Raw genomic sequence first — 21,409 nt, forward strand, 5'->3', positions numbered from 1 at the left:
TTGCATTTAAGTCTTTTCTATTAAAGATACCAAACTTTCATATTTTTTCTTACGGCGTTAAATTAATGACATGACATTTTTTCCGTCAAAAATCGCTGACCATGGCATTTGGTGTGATTGCCATTTGACGTGCCAATTAAAGCTAACTTAGACATTTATAATATAAAAAACTCAAATTAACCCCTTTTTTTTATTATTTCAATAAAAACCACCTAGAATAAATAAAACCTATCAGAATGAAAACTTATCTAAAACCCATTATCTTTTTTTTTTCTTTTTTCTTTCCACTAGTTCTACTTCTTCTATTCTGTCCAGCCTTTTTTTTTTTTTTTTTTTTTTTTTTTTGGCCTTTCCTTGATTTTCTTCTCTATGTCTTCCACTTGCACCTACTTCTCTCCTTTTCTTCCGTCCAGCCTCTTTTTTTTTTTTTTTTTTTTTTTTTTTCTCCTATTTCTTCCATCTCCACACACTTCTTCTTCCACCACTCATGTTTAAGATTTGATTTCTTCATGGTTCAAGATTTGGGTTTGTTTTTGGGTATTTTTGTGTACCCAATTTGATTTTTCTGATTTGTGATTGTCTTTAGATGTAGGGGTTGATTTGTACTTTGAGTAGGTTCTGATTTGATTTGGTGTTAGAGTTTTGATTAAATTCACCAGTACAAAAAATGAAAATGAAAAGAGATTGTAATAAAGGGAATAAGTGTGGAAGTAGAGTGGGGAGAAATGAGAAGGAAGAACAAAGGGACGGAGGGAGGGGAGGGGAAGAAAAGATAAGAAGATAATAATAAAAAAAATTAGACAGAAAACTGAAAAGACGACATTTACCTTAATGCCTAACAGAGCTCGGGGTCCCTTTTTACGCATTTATGAAATTATTGAGTGCATTTTGTGCTTTTTGTTATTTTAATATTTTCGTTCCAGGTATATTTGGTTATTATGGGTGTATTTTGTGTTTTTTGTGAAATTAAAATTGGAAAAAGGGGGATAAATTTGAAGAATTTAGATACAAAAATGTACACAAAAGTCCATGTCAGCGCTACATGTACATGTCAACCCTCATAAATTTTCATATACACATATAGAATTAAAAAAATCCACATACATCATTTATTTTTAACGGTGTTAGAGGTTAATCTCTAAAGTATTTAACGGTGTACAAGTTTGGTATCTTAATATAATATTGATAGTTTGATACCTTTAACGGAAAAAAATGTAATTAAACCTTAATTTTTGAAATAGAGATTACATCTAGGCTGTTTCTGTGTTTGACCATTTTTCAGAATATTTGCAGCATTTTATTTTAATTATTTCAGTTTTTATTTTCGACTTTTGGCTTTAAATCTTCATGTTTTAAGTTGTTTTGATTTTCTTGTTCAAACCTTTCGTCATTATGGATTACTTAGCTCCCACAACCAAATCTATTTTGGTACTTGATTCTGTCTCCTTTTATTGATACTAGTCCCGCACTTGGGAAGAAGGTCGGAAGTTGGCTCAACATTTACACGAATATGTGGTCTCAAATTAATTCAAAAGAATAGAACAAGTACTCGCGTGCTCTTGAAGCATTTTGCACCGATAGCTCCATAAGCAGTCGCATTTGGCTAGAGAAGCAAAAATTTTATTCATTTCTTTTTTTTCTTTTTTTTTTTTGTATTTTACATTTTTTGTAACTTATATATATTTTTTAATTTCAAAAGAACCGCCAACATAAGGGTAATATAGATATTTTGAAGCCATCGACAGCTAGATTTAGGCATTACGACACCGCATGTAATGGCCAAGTGGCATGAACCCACCATTATTGAGTTTTTAATTTCGTTTTTAACCTTTTTTATTTTCTTTGGTTACTTAGGGTTTCATATTGGATGGTTTTGGTGTCGGCTTTGATTTTTTGACAGAGATAAAAGATTTGTGGATGATGGTTAATTATAATTTGTTGATGAAGATAAATGGATTAAGGTTAATATAAGTTCTTATGGTAATTTGTGATTAAGGTATTTTGGAAGGTTGATAATTAGGTTTTGACTGTAAATTGAAAAAAAAAAAAAATTGATGAAATTTTATATAGGTGAATAAGAAAAGTTTATTAGGTAAATAAGAAAATTTTACATGCGGTGTAAAATTTTTGTGAACATAAAATTAATGAGTTTTGGAGTGATTTTGAGATTTTAATTTAAGGGTAAAAATGTCATTTCAATTTTAACAAATTTTTATTGAAATATTTTAGCAAAATATGGGCTATGGTCGTATTTTCAATACTCAGAGGCGCTAAGCCAAATTTCATATAACTATGGCAATTGACATAATTAACCTACATTTATAATTTGTAATAAATATAATCATAATTATGAAAAAATAAATTTTAAATTTTAAAAATATTGATTTAATTTATTTTTATCAATTAAATTATAATTATAACTAAAAGTAACTATTTTAAAATCTATTATGGTAATAAGACTTTAAATCTAATATCATATAAGTATTACCACATATTAGTATGAATGTGGGTTTGATTGGGAAAACCCACAACCCAAACACCCAACCCATGGCAATATTGGATTCTAGAAATAAGATGCGTTGGATTGAGGTGAAATTATGTTTGGGTTGGCGTGAGTTGGCCCATAACCCCTAAATCGACATCCATATAGATGGTCAATTCTCTAAAAACTCAAAACAAACAAGCTAAGAAGAATAGGCATTCTCCAACTTTCTAAACGATTGACTATATAATTTCACAAATTCCAAATTTATTTATAATTCAACAAAAATATATATATATATTTAACACACTATTATTTATTTATTGCTATTTTTCAATTATTTTAGTTATTATTACCCCTATAAAAGGAAATTAATTATTACTATTAATGTGTCTTCTTTTTAACAAAATGATCCTCAACCGGTGGTAATCTTCTTTAAGAAGAAGAATTTATTGTTCAAGGGAGATATTTTAAAGGAAATCAAAATATGAGGAGAAGTGGGGAATTTCTTTAAATGTTTTGAGTAAAATTATATATTTTTCCAAACTTTAAAGAAGGTCTCCGGGAACTCCCTTTTATTATTTGTAATTGAGAAAACGTGAATGAACAAATCTAATCATGCATTATATAATTATTGTAACTTTACATGTGGAGCTCACAAATACTATGGCTGACTTGGTGCATTATATTCTGGAAGCAACCTTTGCTTTAGTATTATTTTACACATGAAGTTTAGGCATGTGAAAAGTAGTGGATCAGATTGGTCAAAAACCAACAAGTCTTCTAATTTAATAGAATAAATAAACCCCAATTCAGTAGAATCTTTGAAGTTCGAAATTAAGACAAAATAATCATCACCAGTGCCCTGGTGGTAAATGAGGAATTAATATGGTCTCCCAAATTCGAATTCACTTGATAGTAAAAGAGTAAAAAAAGAATCTAACATGGTATTCCTAGTTTCCGTCTCCATGATTATTAATAGGGGTGGTCACTAAAGCTCTTATACAGTTGGTAGTTCTAAGGTTCTAGGGAATTAGTTGAAGTGTACGCAAACTGATTCAGACACAATGTGTCATAAAAAAAAGAGTAAACGACATATTCCCACCCAAGGTTTGGCGAAATCCCAAGTTGGTATGCCAAGTTCCATTTATTCCATAATCCCACCCCTAAAATAACACCGTTAACATTTTTTGGGGTAGTGAGGGTGCAATTACCATAATGCCCTTAATCATAAATTAATAAATTATATTTTAACCCCTAAATTACTAAAATTATAAAATTAACCATCTTGTTTTGAAATTACTTCAATTACACTCTCAGTGACTGCGCACCGTCTCGATTTTCACCGGATCTGGGCTGTTTCTGATGACGGCGAAATCCCTGGTCACCTCCATCAGCTTCCCCATCGTCCGTCGTCCAAAACCCCTCTGATTCTTGACTCATTGACATCTCCAATCAACAGCGCCGTCAGGGTTAGGTTTTCGTCATTCTTGGCCAGATTCCGGTCGATTCCGGCGATGAAAATCTAATTCGACGTCACCACTACAACCAGCATCTCCTAATCTACAAAACCCCTATGTCCCAACAATCGTTTAGTGGTTATTCGCCGGTGGAGATCGACAAAAACCAGCCGCATGTGGCGACTGTCGTGGCTGACGATCGGCGAGTGATACGGGGTTGTCAAGGGTACGGTTTTGTAGAGAAGAGGATGAGGGTTCGAATGGTGGTGACAAGGGTGATTTTGGCTGGAAGAATCGTCGGAAAAGGGCGAAAAACTTCGGCGGTGAGGTTGGCTAACGTGCGTCGGAACTTTATCAGGGGCTGCAATCTGCTAATGTGCGCCTCCTCTGTGAAATGACCAATTTACCCTTGAGCCGTTATATCTAACCATTTCCGGTTACTTTAAGGGTGGGAATATAGAATAAATTGAACTTGGCATACCAACTTGGGATTTCGTCAAACCCTAGGTGGGAACATGTCGTTTACTCTAAAAAAAAAAAAATTAAGACAAAATTTATAATTATTCTTAACATTTTTTAATTCTTATCAATATTAAAAAATAAATAAACTAATGAATTATATATCTCTTTACACCTAATATTGGCGGTGATTTCATAATAAAACCATTAGTTTGTAAAAGGACATAGTTGAATTTATAAAATTGTAAAGAAAACATGGATAAGTTGGTTGAATAGTCAAAAATAAAAAAAAATAAAAAAGAAACTTTTGGAAGCAACAAGGCAACAGCCACCGATATTGTGTCACGAGTTGGCAAAGCAAAAGTAGCTTTATTTCGTAGTATTTCTTGTGGAAACAAAACTCATATAATTAGAGTATCCAACATGTGCACGCATTAGATTAGTCATGACCCATTTCCAAGCCATGTCGTCAAGTCTTGACAGACCAGGCAACGTCAACAAAAGTGTCTTCTTTCTAATCTTATTATCATGGAATGGAAACTACTACTGTAGTATCTCTTTGAATCTTTCCTCTCCCCTCTTCTTTCTCTAGGGTAACCGACTCTCTTCCTCTTTCTCTTGAAAAATCTATCTTTTTACATTCAAGTTCATGAATAATATTGAGTAAGATTTTAGTGGTTTATGTTTTGTTGCTTGTGAATTTATTATTTTTATGAAAAAAATGGGTGGTGGGTTGTGTGGAAAAGTAGTTTATTTGAGTTCAATGGAGATTGAGGATGTGCTTAGTGTTGATTTAATTGAAGAATGTTTTATATGTTGTTAATCTTTTTAAGCTTGCTTGCTTTTTGTAAATTATTCAGGGATTTGGATTGGGGATGGTTTTGTGAAATGAGGAATTGAGAATATTTGAGTGTTTATGATGTTTGATGTTGTAAATTATAGCCTGAGTTTGGTGGGAAGAAATAAAAGAATAAGGTTTAATTTTATTTCTTTTGTGGTAAATTCATATTGCAAAAGATTTATGTTATTTTGATTATCCAAATTTCTGGTTGCCAATGAAGTTTTATGTTATGTTATCTCCTTCATGATAAGTAAAATGTCATTAGTATTATACTATCTGAAATTTATATTGTTATACCTTATTGGTGATTTCCGATACAGTTATAAAATTTCTCAGCCATGGGAAACACTGAATCAGCATATGATGAAGATGATTTGGTACATCAACCACGGTCTTATGCTGGAGGTTTGACCGATTATGGTCATCAGCCTCCCTCTTATGCTGGAAGTTCAACCGATTATGGTCATCGGCCACGGCCTTACTCGGGAAGTTCCATGGATCCTGGTCATCAACCACGGTCATATACAGGAAGTTCAATAAGTCATGGCCCTCCGGTGCCATCNAAAATGAATGTTAAGATGTCTTTCTCCAAGGAGTTAATATTATCCATATACTGATACTGTATGTCATTATATCTTGAAAGCACAGGTAATAAAATACTGAATCTGGCAGGCCTAGAAATGATTAAAGATTGTTAAGTGAAAATGAAGGCATAGCCGCTTGAACGAGTAGAAACAAAAATGAAATTTTATTACATCACATCAAATCTCTATAAATTACAAGTTATCAAATGAAAATATACAGAAAGCCGACGTCTCACAAATTAACATTTTATTTGGGGAGACGAAGAAAGAAGAATTTCATACCATTTACATCTTCTAAACGGGAAGAGGAACAGAAACAGAAATAGAATAAAAAATGTGGGTGGGAAACAATCATAAAACAAGCAAACAAACACAAATGAACGAACAAACATAAAGGAGAGGACATGCATCAAGCCTGGCAAAGCCTCTTGACTACTGCAGCCATATACTTGCCCTGATGTTCGGCAAGTGCCAGCTCTGTTTCACTTGGCTCTCTTGTGCCATCACCGGCAAAAACTCCAGCACCATATGGAGAACCCCCTCGAATAGACTCCATCTTGAACATACCAGCTCCAAATGTGTAACCAATCGGAACAAAGAGCATTCCATGGTGAGCCAACTGGGTGATTGCAGTCCAACTGGACCAAACATAAACATGAAACACAGTAGCGAAAACTGTTGATAACTATTTATTATTATTTTGGGAAAGAAAACACAACCTCATATCAAGCTCACAAAACAATCTCCATTCCTAAGACCATGACTTATAAGAACCAAAGATGGAATGCTAAACCAAAACAACAAACTAGAAGCATAACAACTTCCAAACAGAATACATGCACTTCACATGGATTAAGATAAACAAACTTCTGTTATCTGACAACTACACAAATGCACTTCTACGGATATACCTTTTACTTATTGCTTGTTGTAAAACGATGGATCAGTAAACTGGAGATGAAGTGAACAATCTACAGAACAAGTTCAGTATTCTTTAAATTGTTGATAAAGAATGAAGAAAGCAAAATGTTCAGCAAATTAAACATTTTTCCAGAGATTTCTTTACTTCTACATTCTTCTTGGTGCTCAAGTGGTTCTTGGTTCAAGAACATATATTTTGTGAAACAGCTTGGTTTATTTTGTGTACCACAAACCAGAGATTGAACTATTTCTTTCATTGCTCCCAATTGCTCGGTTAATTCATGGTTTGATACTTTAAATTTTTAACTATCATCATAATTTCACAAGCATGCATTAGTACCTACAATGTCTTCACACACGTGTTGAATATACAGCTTCAATAAGTCAAAGTGAGCAGCTGTAAATTAATAAAAATATTGTTGAGCAATAACAAAAACAATTTCTACCATTGAGTTTATAAATGCTGTACCAATAACAAAATGATCCATTTTCTTGGTTATTAATCTACTGTCAAGCTACAAGTAATTTATCACAACAGTTAAAAGTTTCGACATAGGAAGGATACAGATGCTGGCAAACAATTAGGTTGATCATAGATACATGAATTATAATTCCAATAAATTACTCACATTTTTTCTTTCAAAACTCACAGTGGAGCTTGACAATACATTTCATGAGACTCCTTTCGTCAGTACTCCATAATAGAAGAGCGAAATCTCTGCTCAATTAGAATCTCCTAACACTTCAAATTCATGATTAACTCTTAAGATCTTTAATGAGGCTATTCTACATAACTTCAAAAGTCACCTCCAGACTATAAGTCATGTTTCTAAATTCCATTTTCCTGCTCTCTGCTCTTGGAAATCCCAGTGCCACAAACTCAAAAAGCCATTGAAATCCCAAATTAATTTCAACAGCTAATTTATTAGTTCTTGATTTAAATTTGTAGGCTTCCTAACATTACATCCACATAATCAACAAACTGAAAGCAAGATTTTCTCTAAATTGTTCTTGCTGTTCTTGTTTGCAGTCATAAAGGTTATAGTTAAAGCACCACCAAATAAACTAATTCAATTCCAAACGAAATAATGATAACGATAAGAGACATACTAAACACAGTAAGATAGATAACGTCCACCTTCAATGTAAATGTCAATGTTATAAATGTAACATCTCATTTTGCATAAAGTTCCTGATTAATAATAACAGAGATGATCGGGCAGCTAGACTTACGCGGTGGTTTCCTGGCCGCCGCCTTGAGTACCGGTACTCACAAAAAAACCGGCCGGTTTTCCCACAAGTTTTCCTTCCTTCCACAACTGGCCAGTGGAGTCAAAAAACGCTTTCATTTGGGCCGCCATGCACCCATACCTCGTTGGAAACCCAAACAAAAACCCGTCCGCCTCAACCAGCTCCGCCGCCGAAATCTCCGGAATGGATTCATCTTTCGGCGGGGCTTTCATGCTCTCCAACACCTCTCTCGTCAACGTTTCGGGCACCCGAAAAAGCAATCCTTCCACACCCTCCACACCGTCGACGCCTTTCTTCATCCTCTTGGCCAGTCCCTCCACATGGCCATACATAGAATATAACACAATAAATATCTTCAATTTGGCGACTTCTGGTTGAACTATTGTTGTTGTTGTTGTGATGGTGTCGTTGGCCTGAATTTCGGAGGATTGTTCGGGGATTGGAACCGGCGGAGGGGCGTCAGCATGGTCGGCTTGGGAATTACTGGCAAGGGCAGAGGGGTGTTTTTTCTTCTTGCTTGGTACACAGCCTCCACCTTTCCCCATCAATGATTAGGTGATTCCTTAATGAGGACAATGAGAACCTAACGGTGGAGCAGGATTTGGAGAGAATGGAGGCAATTGTAGTTGATGAAGTCAGACGATTAATTTAAAGAGGTTTTTGTTTTTAAGGTTTGGTATGGGATCTTTCAAGACAGATAAGTTGCTGAGAAATGCAGGTTAATATACGTATGACAGTTCATAACACCGCACGTGCCGCCTGGTTTTAGGCTTTTAAACGATGTCGTGCTTGGTTATGACTCATTCACTCTTAGTCTTACAATTGTGTGCTTTATGAGCAATTTATCGATTATAAATAATTATGAAAATTGGAGATTCAGTGTATAGGGGCATCTAACTCTAATTAATTTAATTTACAGGTGATATTATAGTATAATATAATCGAGTTAACGACTTTTCTTTTCACCCAAATGATGAGTTAATGACATTTTTCTATTTATAGATTTTTAAAATACTATTTTACTATTTAAATTTATATTCTAGCGATAAACAAAGAGTAACCTCGGTTTAGGTTATTGAGCTTCTGAAGAGGGAAGGCTAATGAGTTTCTTGGTGGTTGAAGGTTAGATTTTGGTGGTTAGGATTGATCAAAATTTGACTTAGGATGGACGACTGTGCAAACCCCACTCGCTCGATTGTCAACGATTGGCGAGATCGACAGGAGTAGGGTTTAAGCGGTTTTGGTGAATGATGATCAGGGAAGAAAATGATGATGGTGTAAGGTCGCAATAATGCTGGAATCGGAAACGGAATATAAATTTAAATAATTTGGATAGTAAAATGATATTTTAAAAGTTTGTGAGTGGCAAAGTGTCATTAAGCCATTATTTGAGTGGAAAAAAGTCCTTTACTCAATAAAATCTCTAAAACTCTGGTGATTAAGGAGATTTAAGTTTGGTGATTAAGTGATAAGAAGAAGAGGTTGCTTGGGTTGGGATAAAAGGGTTCCTTCAAATTCTGAATTTTGGACTCGCTATAAGCTATAATCTAGACTCTAGAGAAGTGCGTGGACTGGGGCCATTCGCAAGAGAAAGAAAATTGGGCCCAAAACATTGAAGTATAGAATATAGATGAACATATATTATTTTTATTGTTATATTATATTATAGATATTATTAGTTATTAATTGAATCTGTGAGTGGAGATGAAAAAGATTTTGTAGTGAATCAATCCACTGCATTTGGATAATGAATACAAGCAAAAGTAATCTTAAAAGAGTCTCTTAATAATAATTAATGTGTTATATTATAGGAGATTTAAGAGGGAATTTCTAAAGTTTAGACGACTAAAAAGGCAATGATTAAAGTTGCACTTAATTATAGTATTGACTCCAGCTTCAGAAAAGCGAAGACGGCAGAAAATTTGGTTGCCCACCATTACCATCCACATCGCACCGCCACCAACAACATTGCCACTAATGCAAAAATGGACTGAGTCACTGCCTCTCTGGCCCTTGTCTGCTTCACATATTGGGCTCATTTTAAATGGCATTGGGGCCCATCCATATACGTTAAATTAGATTTTCCAAACTCAAACTCAGTTTCTGCTATATGAGTTAATTAATTACGTCAATAATTCCATGATTAGCGCAAATTGTTTTGGCTATATGAGAACAAACCTTCTTCCATATATCCTTCACTTTATCGGTTTCTCAATCCTATTTTAACCTATTAAACTTGTATTTAATTCACCTTCAACAAAATTCTTTGGCCAAACTGAGCATCTTAGACTTCTCTTTATGTGGCCTTTGGAAAAGGATAAGATTACTAATAGAGGTGGGAATTTGGGCCTGGACCAAAAAAACCCACCCAAAAAATGGGGCTTAGGACCAGTTCCAAAACCAAACCAGGCCCATGGAGGAGGGCCCGGGCCTAGGTTCGGTCCCTCCTTCAAGTCCCAAGCCTGGGATCGGTTCTAGGCCCTGTCCCAAACACCTTGCCCAATTTTGTTTAAGCCCCTAGTAAATATCCAAAATCCCTTATTTTATTCAAAATAGATAATAAATATAGAGGCTAAAATAAAATTTTATAAAAATAATTAAAAAAAGTCAAAATTTTCCAAGCCCCTAGGACTGTTCCTATGAGCTCATGCCCGGTCTTAGGGACCATTCGGGCCCTTAAAATTTTCATAGGCCCAAGACCAGTCCCCACCAAAATGGGCCTGATCCTAATTTGGGATCAGACCCATTGGGCCCAGACCTGGGACTGATTGGGTCCAGTCCTTGCCCACCTCTAATTACTAAGAAGAGAAATTTAAGGCCAAACTGAACCAGAACAGACAAGCCCGATATTCTAATTCCAATGTGACACAGCCCATCTATTTTGTGGCCGAAAAGCCCAAAGAGTTGGATGGGCCTAAACTCCTATCACCGTAATGGTTTTGAGAACAGTGTTCAGATGCTTAATTTTTGCCTTTCTACACACCAACCCAATGATAAGTTTAATTCAGGGATTGAGAGGCCAATCCAGTAATTGACTTAAAGGAGTGGTACCTGCAAGGTGCATCCATACCCAAAACGTTAAGGATGTGACACTTAAAAGTTGAGTTGTTGAGGAGAAGTGATTTTTTAGTTAAAAAATTTATATGTAAATTGAATACTTTCCGTCGCCCATAGAATCCATACCATTTCCAATATAATTAAAAAAGAAAAAAGATTAATTTAATCCAAAAGTTGCCAGCAGATAGCACCAATGTCTTTGGATCTTGGACACCTGAGGGTGAGAGATCAATCTAGACACCCGTTAATGCTGCGAGAATCCGTACCTACAATCTCAACACGTGTTAACCCAAGAGTGAAACCCTAAGAAAGAGCCATTAATGAGTGAGTGGGGATCATGTGCATGTGGGTTAAGCTTTATTAAGAGAAAATTAGCAAAGAAATTAAAAAGACAGCTTGGAATCCCTAAAAAGAGAGTGTATGGAAATGGAATAGGAAATGGGACAAAAGGACCATGGTTAACCTGCCACATACCCACTTGTCCACCATACACGTTGAGTACTGTTTATCATGTTTAATCATAAAATTATGCTTTTGATTAGGGTTTTTAATTAAGTTTAGAATCTTTCTATATTATTTTAACTGACTATTCAAAGATATAAACTTAGCTGTTGCCGAGATTTCTTGCTTTTAAGTGTGTGGGGGAATAATCTTACTCATTTTTTTCTGTGTGGACTTTAATTACCTTTACTGAAAGTGACAAAGCTTGGTGTTAGCCTTCCAATGGCTACCTAATCTCTCTCTCTCTCTTTCTCTTTCTCTTTAGTCTTTCTGGTTTTCTTTTTTAATAGTTGACCCAACATCTTTTTCACCAATAGGTAAGATATGGGTAAGGTTAATTGATTAACTTTATCTATCCCTTCAATCTTCATGTTTGACTATACACGCGCCACCACGCGCTCTCCTGTTGTCTACACAATTAGTGAAGCCCATCCCAACATATTGAATTCAGAGCTTCAATATATTACACAAAGAATCTAAGATAATGCCCCAAATTAAGGCGTAATTCAAGGGATGTTGAAGGCCTTAAGGTAAAAAATAGTCTTTGTTTAATATATTGATAGAGTAAGAGGTTACTCGGTTGAAATGGCAAAGCCTAAAGAAATATCTAGTACGTGAGGAGGGAAACATGGAAAGAAAATTGTATGGATATATGTATAACATAAACAATGTTGACTTAAACAGGAAATTATCAAAAGTACGCAATGGATGGTCGATATTACGAATGAGGGTGACCCAATGAAAACAATATATCGAAAGTTGGGTAAAAAAAAAAGGTTCAACAAGTACATGTGGTCAAAGTGTAAAACATTTAACTATTATTAAATGGTCTTATAGTAAAAGAGTAAAAAAAAGTTATATGAACTTCTGAGTTCGAATCCCCTAAGATACTAATAGGGGTAGACGTTGGGATTTTTATTCGATCGACATTTCTAGGGTTCAAAAGAATTAGTTGAGATTTGTACAAATTGGTCTAAATACTCTCAATGATTAAAAAAAAAATGCGTAAAAATTTACTTGGGACCAAAAGGTCCCCAAAATGTAGACAAGGAAAATCTTTCCAATTCATGAACGAAGATTTTATTGTCAAATTCTATACACTTAAAAGTTAGTATCTATTTATATGTTATGAAAGTAAACTATGATAAGGTAATAAGACATCAACATTATGGGTCTTTTTTTTGCTTAAGTTATTGGTGCACAAAGTCACTAGTAGAATACTAGAATCTTTCATGTGACTTTATTGGTTTATATTGATACATTCATGATCCGAATTATAATAATATGGTACAATATGACTACTATATAGTTAATCTCACTGTGATTAGTTGTCTTTGTTCCATATAGTTATTTAATAATTAATTACGTTTAGTTTCCCTCTTTCCACATCATTATGCACCATACAAATTAAATTAATCCCAATTAATTAAAACATAGTACACCATTAGTGAATTACCTCTAAGTGCCCTATCATTTTCATTTTTTTTTTTTTCAGTTTAAAGAGGTGCGTGCTTTGTCTGGTAAGCATTCAGAACTTGTCTTGTGTTCTAAAATGTAAAGCAAATTAAAAATAGTGGTAATTTATTTAAAAAAGAAAGGCATACAAATTTTAATTTTTTAAAATACATACATTAATAGAAACCACGACATTTTCATAAACTTTTTTCCGATTTCGACATCCTTTCACTTTCATATTGTCCTGGGAGAGATTAGAATCTCTATATATTTTCATTAGAGTTAAGGATTTTTTCTCACCCAAATAATAACTTAATAACACTTTTCCACCCATAAACTTTTAAAATACCATTTTATTGTCCAAATTTATATTTTGGCGACTAAAAAAGAGCAAGCGTAGTCTACGCTGTTGGGGCTTTCAAAGGGGGGAGATCGATGAGTCTTTTGGTGGTAAATGTTGGATTTTGTGGTTGAGAATGATTAAAATTTGACTTGGGAGAGGCGGCTGCACAAACCCTAATCACTAGATTGCAAGCGATTGACAGGGTCAACGGAAGTATGATTTGAGGGGTTTTGGTGAGTGATGATCTGGGAAAAGAATGGTAGTGGCGAGGGGTCGCAACGATGCTAGAATCGGAAACAGAATATAAATTTGAGTAGTAAAGTGATATTTTAAAAGTCTGTAGGTGAGAAAGTGTTATTAAGTCATTATTTAGATGGAAAAAAATTCGTCTACTCATTTTCATTATTATTAAATACAGTCTTTGGAATCTTACAAATATAAATATAAATTTTTTATATTTATTTTGTAAAACATCCCACAATAATAATCTATAAAATAGAGAAATGTCTTTGATTAAATAATATGCAAAGAGTAGGGGGACCATTGTATTAGTCTCTTGAAAAGGGAATGAAATGAACAGTGATTTTGTTGGCAAATTAATAGTGTAACATGTTTAGGGATTGGTTAAGTTTACTAAATAAAGGGATTAGTTGTGATTAGCCAAATCACCAAAAGACGAAGAAATCTAATTGCTAATAGCTGTTTAGCATCTAATTTAGAGTTGGAAGATGGGAAACAAAGGGTGGATGTGTCGGGAGAAACATGACACCCAATTGTTTAAGCCTTAAGGGGGTTTGAATTTTTTAAGTCAATTAAAAAGAAAGAAAGAAAAAAAAGTTTTATTGAAATCATAAAACAACTCAAAAGCATACAAAAGAATCCCTACCATACCATGCGCATCTTCTTCAAAACCCTAGAGCTAGCTTTACTCCATGTTTCTTAATTCAATAATTTAAACAAAAAGTAAAACACAATTAACTTAAACTGCCAGCTGCTTAGGAACTTGGACTATCTCAATCTCTTCCTGCTTTGCTTTCATCCTTATCCTCTCTTAACTCACCTTTGTCTTTACTTTAATCCAAATTAACCCTAGTAAACTAAACCCTAAATCTAGGTCTTACCCTTACTTTGTTGCTTAGAATAACACACCAACTTGATTTAGAGATTACCCATTCTTCTAGATAACTCCATCTCCTTCGAAATAGAAGAAATATTCAAGGTAGATGCGTCTCTTCTCTATTGGGTGTTAATCAAATATTTAACATTACGAGTTTCAAACCCAATGAATGCTTTTTCTTGTCCTCATTGACAAACTTTAAAGAAACCATTGAGCATTGACAGTTGGTCACAACTTTGATATATTTACATCAGAAAAAAGTTCCACTTATCAAGATAAGATTTTGCTTATTTCGACCAATTAACCTCCTGTTTCAACCATTCAACCCTTTAACAGATTAGGAAACAAGGACAATAAAAGGGACTCAGCGACATCTTAACCTCTCTATAACGTATCTATTCTATCCTATCCAATGAATTGGGTGAAGGAAAGTCCGGAGGCCAATAAAAGTCTGTCATCAGCATGTGAAAGAAATGCCGATTATTGAAGATCAGATAAGATTCATGCATACTTTGTACTTTGTAGCACTGTAAATTTCTGAAGAAAAAAAAGATGTCATTACAATAAGGGCAAGATAAGGTGCTGAACACTGAACAGAGCAATATGAAAAGGTTCGTAGAACTGTAGTGTGTGGAAGCTACCATTGAAGTGGTACTGTGTTAATCTAGAGCTAATTCAGGAAAAAAACTGTATTAGAATTTAACACGTGGAAGGATAGGATATGTGGTCCCGATTATCAAAAAATAAGGAAATGACACGCGTGGGAGTTGATTGGTTGCTCCCATGTGCCTTTTGCTTGGAATGCAAGAAGACTTTGTCATTCTCTCTATGCATTGATTCATCTTTTATTTGGCTTAAGTTTGAGCCATATTACTAATTTACTACCCCGGCTCTAACAACTACTGTACTACTTCGCGATATTTCCAAGTCAACTGAAGTCATCAAAGCCAAAACGATTTGGTAAACTTAGGATAATTGTTTAGGTGTTGCCTTGGATTACTAAGTTTAGCCTCTATTATACACATATATGAAATGACCTGATTCTGCAAGCTATTAATGCTGCAGCCTGCCTGTAAGTAAGCTTTCTAATGAACGATTGAAATGTGATCACCAAATCAACTCAGTTTTTGAGCGGGGATACATTCAGGTAACTTAATAAACTGGTTAAGCCCTGTGATAATATATATATTCTATGTTAAATGGAACTGAATTTGTAAAACCGATAGTTCGTTCTCCAATCTAGTTGGATATGATGTACACCGGCTAATTACTAACATCAGATCATTGAACAAAGGGGAAAGCGGAGAATCTTTTGTTTGTTTTCATCGCTGGGGCACATATTTGTTGGGGGGGATTTAATTGAATACTAGCAAATCATAAATTCTTGAAAGCGAAAAAATAGTGCGAATAAAGGACACAAAATAACCACGCATACAAACACAAAATTTATAGTGGTTTACTATACGTATGAGAGCTACGTCAACTTTACCGTTGTGAAATTTCACTATAAAGAAGAAGAAAAGAAATTACAAGAATTTCTCACAAGCCTCATAAATTGACTCACTCACTAAACCCTATTTGGTGGCTCCCACTCTCTAATTGTGACTTTGCTTTCAATTCAATTTGTGTTCTCTAACTCTAACACTTAATTAACCCTTTTATATAGGTAATACATGGAACACTATTCCTAATAAGACTCAAATCACATATCTTAATACAATTATAATCTTATTCCTAATTGTATTCCTAAAAGAAAAACAATTCTACTTAAATACAAATTAGGAAAACTCATGTCCTAATCCAATTCTAATTTGGATTGAATTTGGCTCAACAATCTCCCACTTGAAGACTAATTTAACATGCCTTCAATTCTTTATTTCCATTAGCAGCGGCATCAACTTCCCTTTTTTCAAGCGAGAAGCCCAACTAAAGTTGTACACAACTTCAATTTCTCAATAGTAATCACTTTCGTAAACATATCAACTAAATTTTTACTCCCTTCAATCTTCTCGAGAGCTATAACTCCTTCTTCCAAATTTAAGCGTATAAAATGGTATCGAACTTCTATATGTTTTATCCTAGCATGGTAGATCGAGTTCTTTTTCAGGTGAATTGCACTTTGACTATCACAATACAAAGTGCTCTTCTCATAATTCTAACTCAATTCTTCTAGGAATCGCTGTAACCATATTAGCTCCTTACTAGCTTATGTCATAGCAACCTATTTTGCCTTTGTAGTAGAAAGATCAACAATCTTCTGTAACTTTGAAACCCAACTGATAGTTGTACCACCTAACATAAAGACATAACTTGTGGTACTCTTGCGGTTATCAATATCACTAGTCATATCAGCATCCACATAACCTTGTAGCTCTAAGTCTGACTTCCTAAAGCATAATGCTAAATCTTTAGTACCTTTCAAATATTTGAGAATCCACTTTACTGCTTCCTAATGTTGCTTTCCTGGATTGCTAATGTACCTACTCACAACTCTCACTACATGTGTTATGTCTGGCCTTGTATACACCATGACATATATAAGACTACCAATCGTTTATGTATAAGGTACCTTTGCCATGTAGTCTCACTCATGCTCTGTTGTAGGTGACCAATCTATAGATAGTTTAAAGTGACTAGCCAAAAGAGTACTTACTAGCTCTGTTCCATCCATGTTGAACCTATTAAGTACTTTCTTTACATACTCTTCTTGTACCAGCTTCAAGAAACCTTTGGCTCTATCTCTAGTAATTCTCATACCAAGGATTTGTTGTAGCAGCTCCCAAATCATTACTAGCAAACTCCTTTGACAAATGCCTTTTTAGCTTGTCTATTTCCTGTTTACAAGCCCCTACAATCAACATATCATCTATATATAATAATAGAATGATATAGGAGTTACCAAGTTTCTTGAAATAACAACAATGGTTTACTTGACATCTTAGGAAACCGTTACTACACATGAACCTATCAAACTTCTTGTACCACTGTCTAGGCGCCTGTTTTAGCCCATATAGGCTCTTTTGAAATTTGCAGACCATTCTCTCATTTCCTTGTACTTTAAAACCCTATGGCTGCTGCATATAAGTTTCTTCATCCAGTTCTTCATGAAGAGACGTCATCTTTGCATCTACCTACTCAAGATGAAGGTCTTCTTTTGCCACTAACCTAAATACTATTCTTACCGTAGTCAATTTGACAACTGAAGAAAATTTCAGTGTAGTCAATGCCTTCTTTCTACCAGAATCATTTCACAACCAGTCTTGCTTTATATCGTTTGCCGCCATCATATTCATCTTTCACCCGATAAACACACTTGTTTTGCAATGCCCTCTTCCCTTGTGGTAGCTTTGTCAATTGCCAGATTTGATTTGTTACTAATGAGTCCATCTCATCCTTCATAGCTAGCTCCCACTTAATTGATTAATCAACTTGCATTGCTTCCTCGTAACACTCTGGTTCATCACCATTAGTTAGTAAAATATAATTCAATGAAAGGGAGTACCTCTATGGTGGTCTTAAAGTCCTGGAAGATCTTTTACGTTCAAACACGGGCGTTTGTGGTTCAACTTCTGGAGCTATATTATCTTGATCTTACTTGTCATTATCTTGCATGTCATTCTGTGGGAAGTCTTTTAAATGAACTACCTCTTGCTTCTTCACTTCAATGTTTGGATATTCTAACTTCATGTTGAGTCTATCCTTGTACATCACTTCTTCATTGAATATGACGTCTCTGCTCCTTATAATCTTATGGTTTTGGTCATCCCAGAAACGATAACCAAACTCGACATCACCATAACCAATGAAAAAACATTTGTTAGATTTAGCATCAAGCTTACTTCTAAGAGTATAGTCAATGTGAACATATACTAAACAACCAAACACTCTTAAGAATGAATAATTTACCTCTTTGCCGCTCCAAACTTCTGTTGAGATCTTGCAATTTAGCGGTACAAAGGGTTCTCTATTGAGCAAGTAGGCTGCAGTAGTAATTGCCTCGACCCAAAATGTCTATGGTAGTCTAACATGCAATATCATGCTTCTTGCACGCTCATTTAGGGTTTTGTTCATCCTTTCAGCGACACCATTTTGTTAAGGAGTTGCATGAATGATCTTCTTCGTCTTGATCCATTATTGGCACAATATTCTTTGAACCTTTGATCAATATACTCTCCCCCATTATCGGATCGCAAGCACTTCACCATTAGGTGTGTCTCATTTTCAACCATGACTCTCCACTTTTTAAAAATATAAAAAACATCAGATTTATTTTTCAAAAAATAAACTCATACCTTTTTGCTCGCATCATCAATGAACGTCACATAGTACTTTAAGCCTCCAAGGGATGACACAGGAGTGAGTCCCCACATAACTGTATGAACCAACTCCAACTTCTTTGCCTTTGGTTCCCTTTCTACTTTGGAAAAATTTACTCTTCTCTGTTTGCCAAAGATTCAACCTTCACACAAATTGTGATCAAGCGACTTCAACTCTGGTAGTTTTCCATTTGATTGAACCTCTTTCATTCATTTCACGCTCATATGTCGAAGTCTATAATGCCACAAACTCGAGGTAACACTAGCATCTACGACTGCAATTGAATCTTTGCAACTAGAAGTCATGTAAAGAGTTTCAGTTTTATTTTCACGAGCAACCACCATAGCTCCTTTAGTAACTTTCCATACACCACCTAGAAAGGACATACTATGCCCTTCATCGTCAAGTTACTCAACTGATATCAGATTGCACATCAATTTTGGTATATGCCTTACTTTCTAGATTTTCCACACAGATATGTTTGTCATCTTTAACCTAACATCGTCCATACCTATAATATCCAAAGGCTCTTCATCTACTAGGTATACCTTTCCATGATTTCCAACCACTTAATTTTCTAGAATTTTACGGTGTGCACTAGTATGAAATGAAACTCTTAAATCTAAAACCCAAGAGTCAATAGAATTATCAACAGATAAAAGTAAAGCATCTTGTACCTCTTCAATTACAACATTGGCAGCGTCATTATCGCTGTTCTCCTCTTTCTTTGGTGCTTTGCAATTCCTATGTATGTGGCCTTTGTTGCCACAATTCCAGCACTCAACTTTTTTTCCAAACCTAGACTTGCTTCTTCCGTTCCTTGATTTTGATCTTCCCCTGCCTCGGTTTGAATTTCTATCATAGCCTTTACCTCTTGTTTCAACATTCAAAGCATTCGAAGTTATCTCACCCAAATCTTTCCTGCGAACCTCCTCAATGAGAATTTTGTCTCTAACATATGTGAACTTTAATTTCACATTACCTGTTGAATTATTAATTGCTGCTCTCATAGGCTCCCAACTATTTGGTAGGAAGGCCATAAGAATTAGGACATAAACTTCTTCCTCAAAATCAATTTTTATAGGCGACAGCTGATTGATAATTTTATTAAAATCATTCATATGCTATGTCACGGAAGAACCTTCTCTTTTCTTAAGATTAAATAATTTTTTCATAAGATGTACCTTGTTATTCACAGAAGGCTTGTCATATATATCAGACAAGATCTTTACCAACCCTGTTGTGGTTGTCTCCTTCACCACGTTACTTGCCACGTTCTTAGTCAATGTCAACCGAATGACTCCTAATACTTGTCTATCAAGGAGTGTCAAATCTTCATCTGACATCTTTTTAGGTTTTGCTCCTAAGAGAGGTAGATGTAATTTTCTGCCATACAGATGATCTTTAATCTGCATCTTCCAGAATGCATAATCTGTTCCATCAAACTTGTTGATCCCATGTGCAAATCCTCCTTCTTCTCCAACCATCGCTTTCTTCCTCAAACCTCGCTCTGATACCAGTTGTTGGGGGGGATTTAATTGAATACTAGCAAATCATAAATCCCTGAAAGCAAAAAAAAATAGTATGAACAAAGGACACAAAATAACCATACACATAAACACAAGATTTATAATGGTTTACTCTCCATATGAGAGTTATCCACTTTGCTGCTACGGAATTTCACTATGAAGAAGAAGAAAAGAAATTACAAGAATCTCTCACAAGCCTCACAAATTGGCTCACTCACTAAACCCTATTTGATAGCTTTCACTCTCTAATTGTGGCTTTGCCTTCTATTCAATTTGTGTTCTCTAACTCTAGCACTTAACCCCTTTATATAGGTAATACATGAGACACTGTTCCTAATAGGACCCAAATCACATATCCTAATATGAATTATATTTTAATTCCTAATACAATTATAATCTTATTCCTAATTGTATTCCTAAAAGAAAAACAATTCTACTTGAACACAAATTAGGAAAACCCATGTCCTAATCCAATTCTAATTTGGATTGAATTTGACTCTACAATATCAACAATATTATAGGTGTTCTTTGTTGCCTAGCTACTTTTACCATTTTATTGCAGACTTCATGTCCACCACAAATAATTTGGCATCACCTACTAACTTTTTAAGTTTTAACCAAATAAGAAACTGCCTTCACACCGAAGTTTTTTGCCTAAAGGATGAATTGGTTGATTCCAACTTAAAATCAAACATTCTGTTAAGTAACTGTGTGTGGAACCGTTATTAATGTATTAAGCGAACGGGTCTAATTTTAGGCGTCAGATACATGCTCCTATCCAATCAGTTAATTAATATTCGCAGGATGACAATTTTAGAAATCATCTTATAAGCATAAAAATTGTACTTATCATGAAAAGGAAAGATGAGATATGGTTATATTTTACAAAAATCTTTTAACTCATAGTACAAAATTCAAATATTAGCTCAAACAGATTTATATAGACAGACACAATGAGAGAGTAGAAATGATCTGAGCTTGCAGTTTAGCAGACATTGCACCTAAAAAGGGGTTCTCCCAAGTGATAAACAAAACGTCAACAATGACGACATCTCGAAGACCCTCGAAATGCTCTCACCAACCTTAATTAAT

At 34.7% G+C, this 21,409-nt stretch overlaps 1 protein-coding gene across 1 annotated transcript; it reads right to left on the reverse strand.

Moving 5' to 3' along the window:
• Positions 1-5,968: 5,968 nt before the first annotated feature.
• LOC116107421 (probable NAD(P)H dehydrogenase (quinone) FQR1-like 2) lies at positions 5,969-8,710 on the reverse strand. Its single transcript, XM_031393697.1, has 2 exons — positions 7,981-8,710; positions 5,969-6,464 (listed from the first exon to the last, which is right to left on the reverse strand). Exons 1-2 carry the CDS (start codon positions 8,541-8,543, stop codon positions 6,236-6,238), a joined length of 792 nt encoding a protein of 263 aa, XP_031249557.1. The 5' UTR covers positions 8,544-8,710; the 3' UTR covers positions 5,969-6,235.
• Positions 8,711-21,409: the final 12,699 nt, after the last annotated feature.

Source organism: Pistacia vera, unplaced genomic scaffold (assembly GCF_008641045.1).
Source record: "Pistacia vera cultivar Batoury unplaced genomic scaffold, PisVer_v2 Contig538, whole genome shotgun sequence".
Lineage (NCBI taxonomy): Eukaryota > Viridiplantae > Streptophyta > Magnoliopsida > Sapindales > Anacardiaceae > Pistacia > Pistacia vera.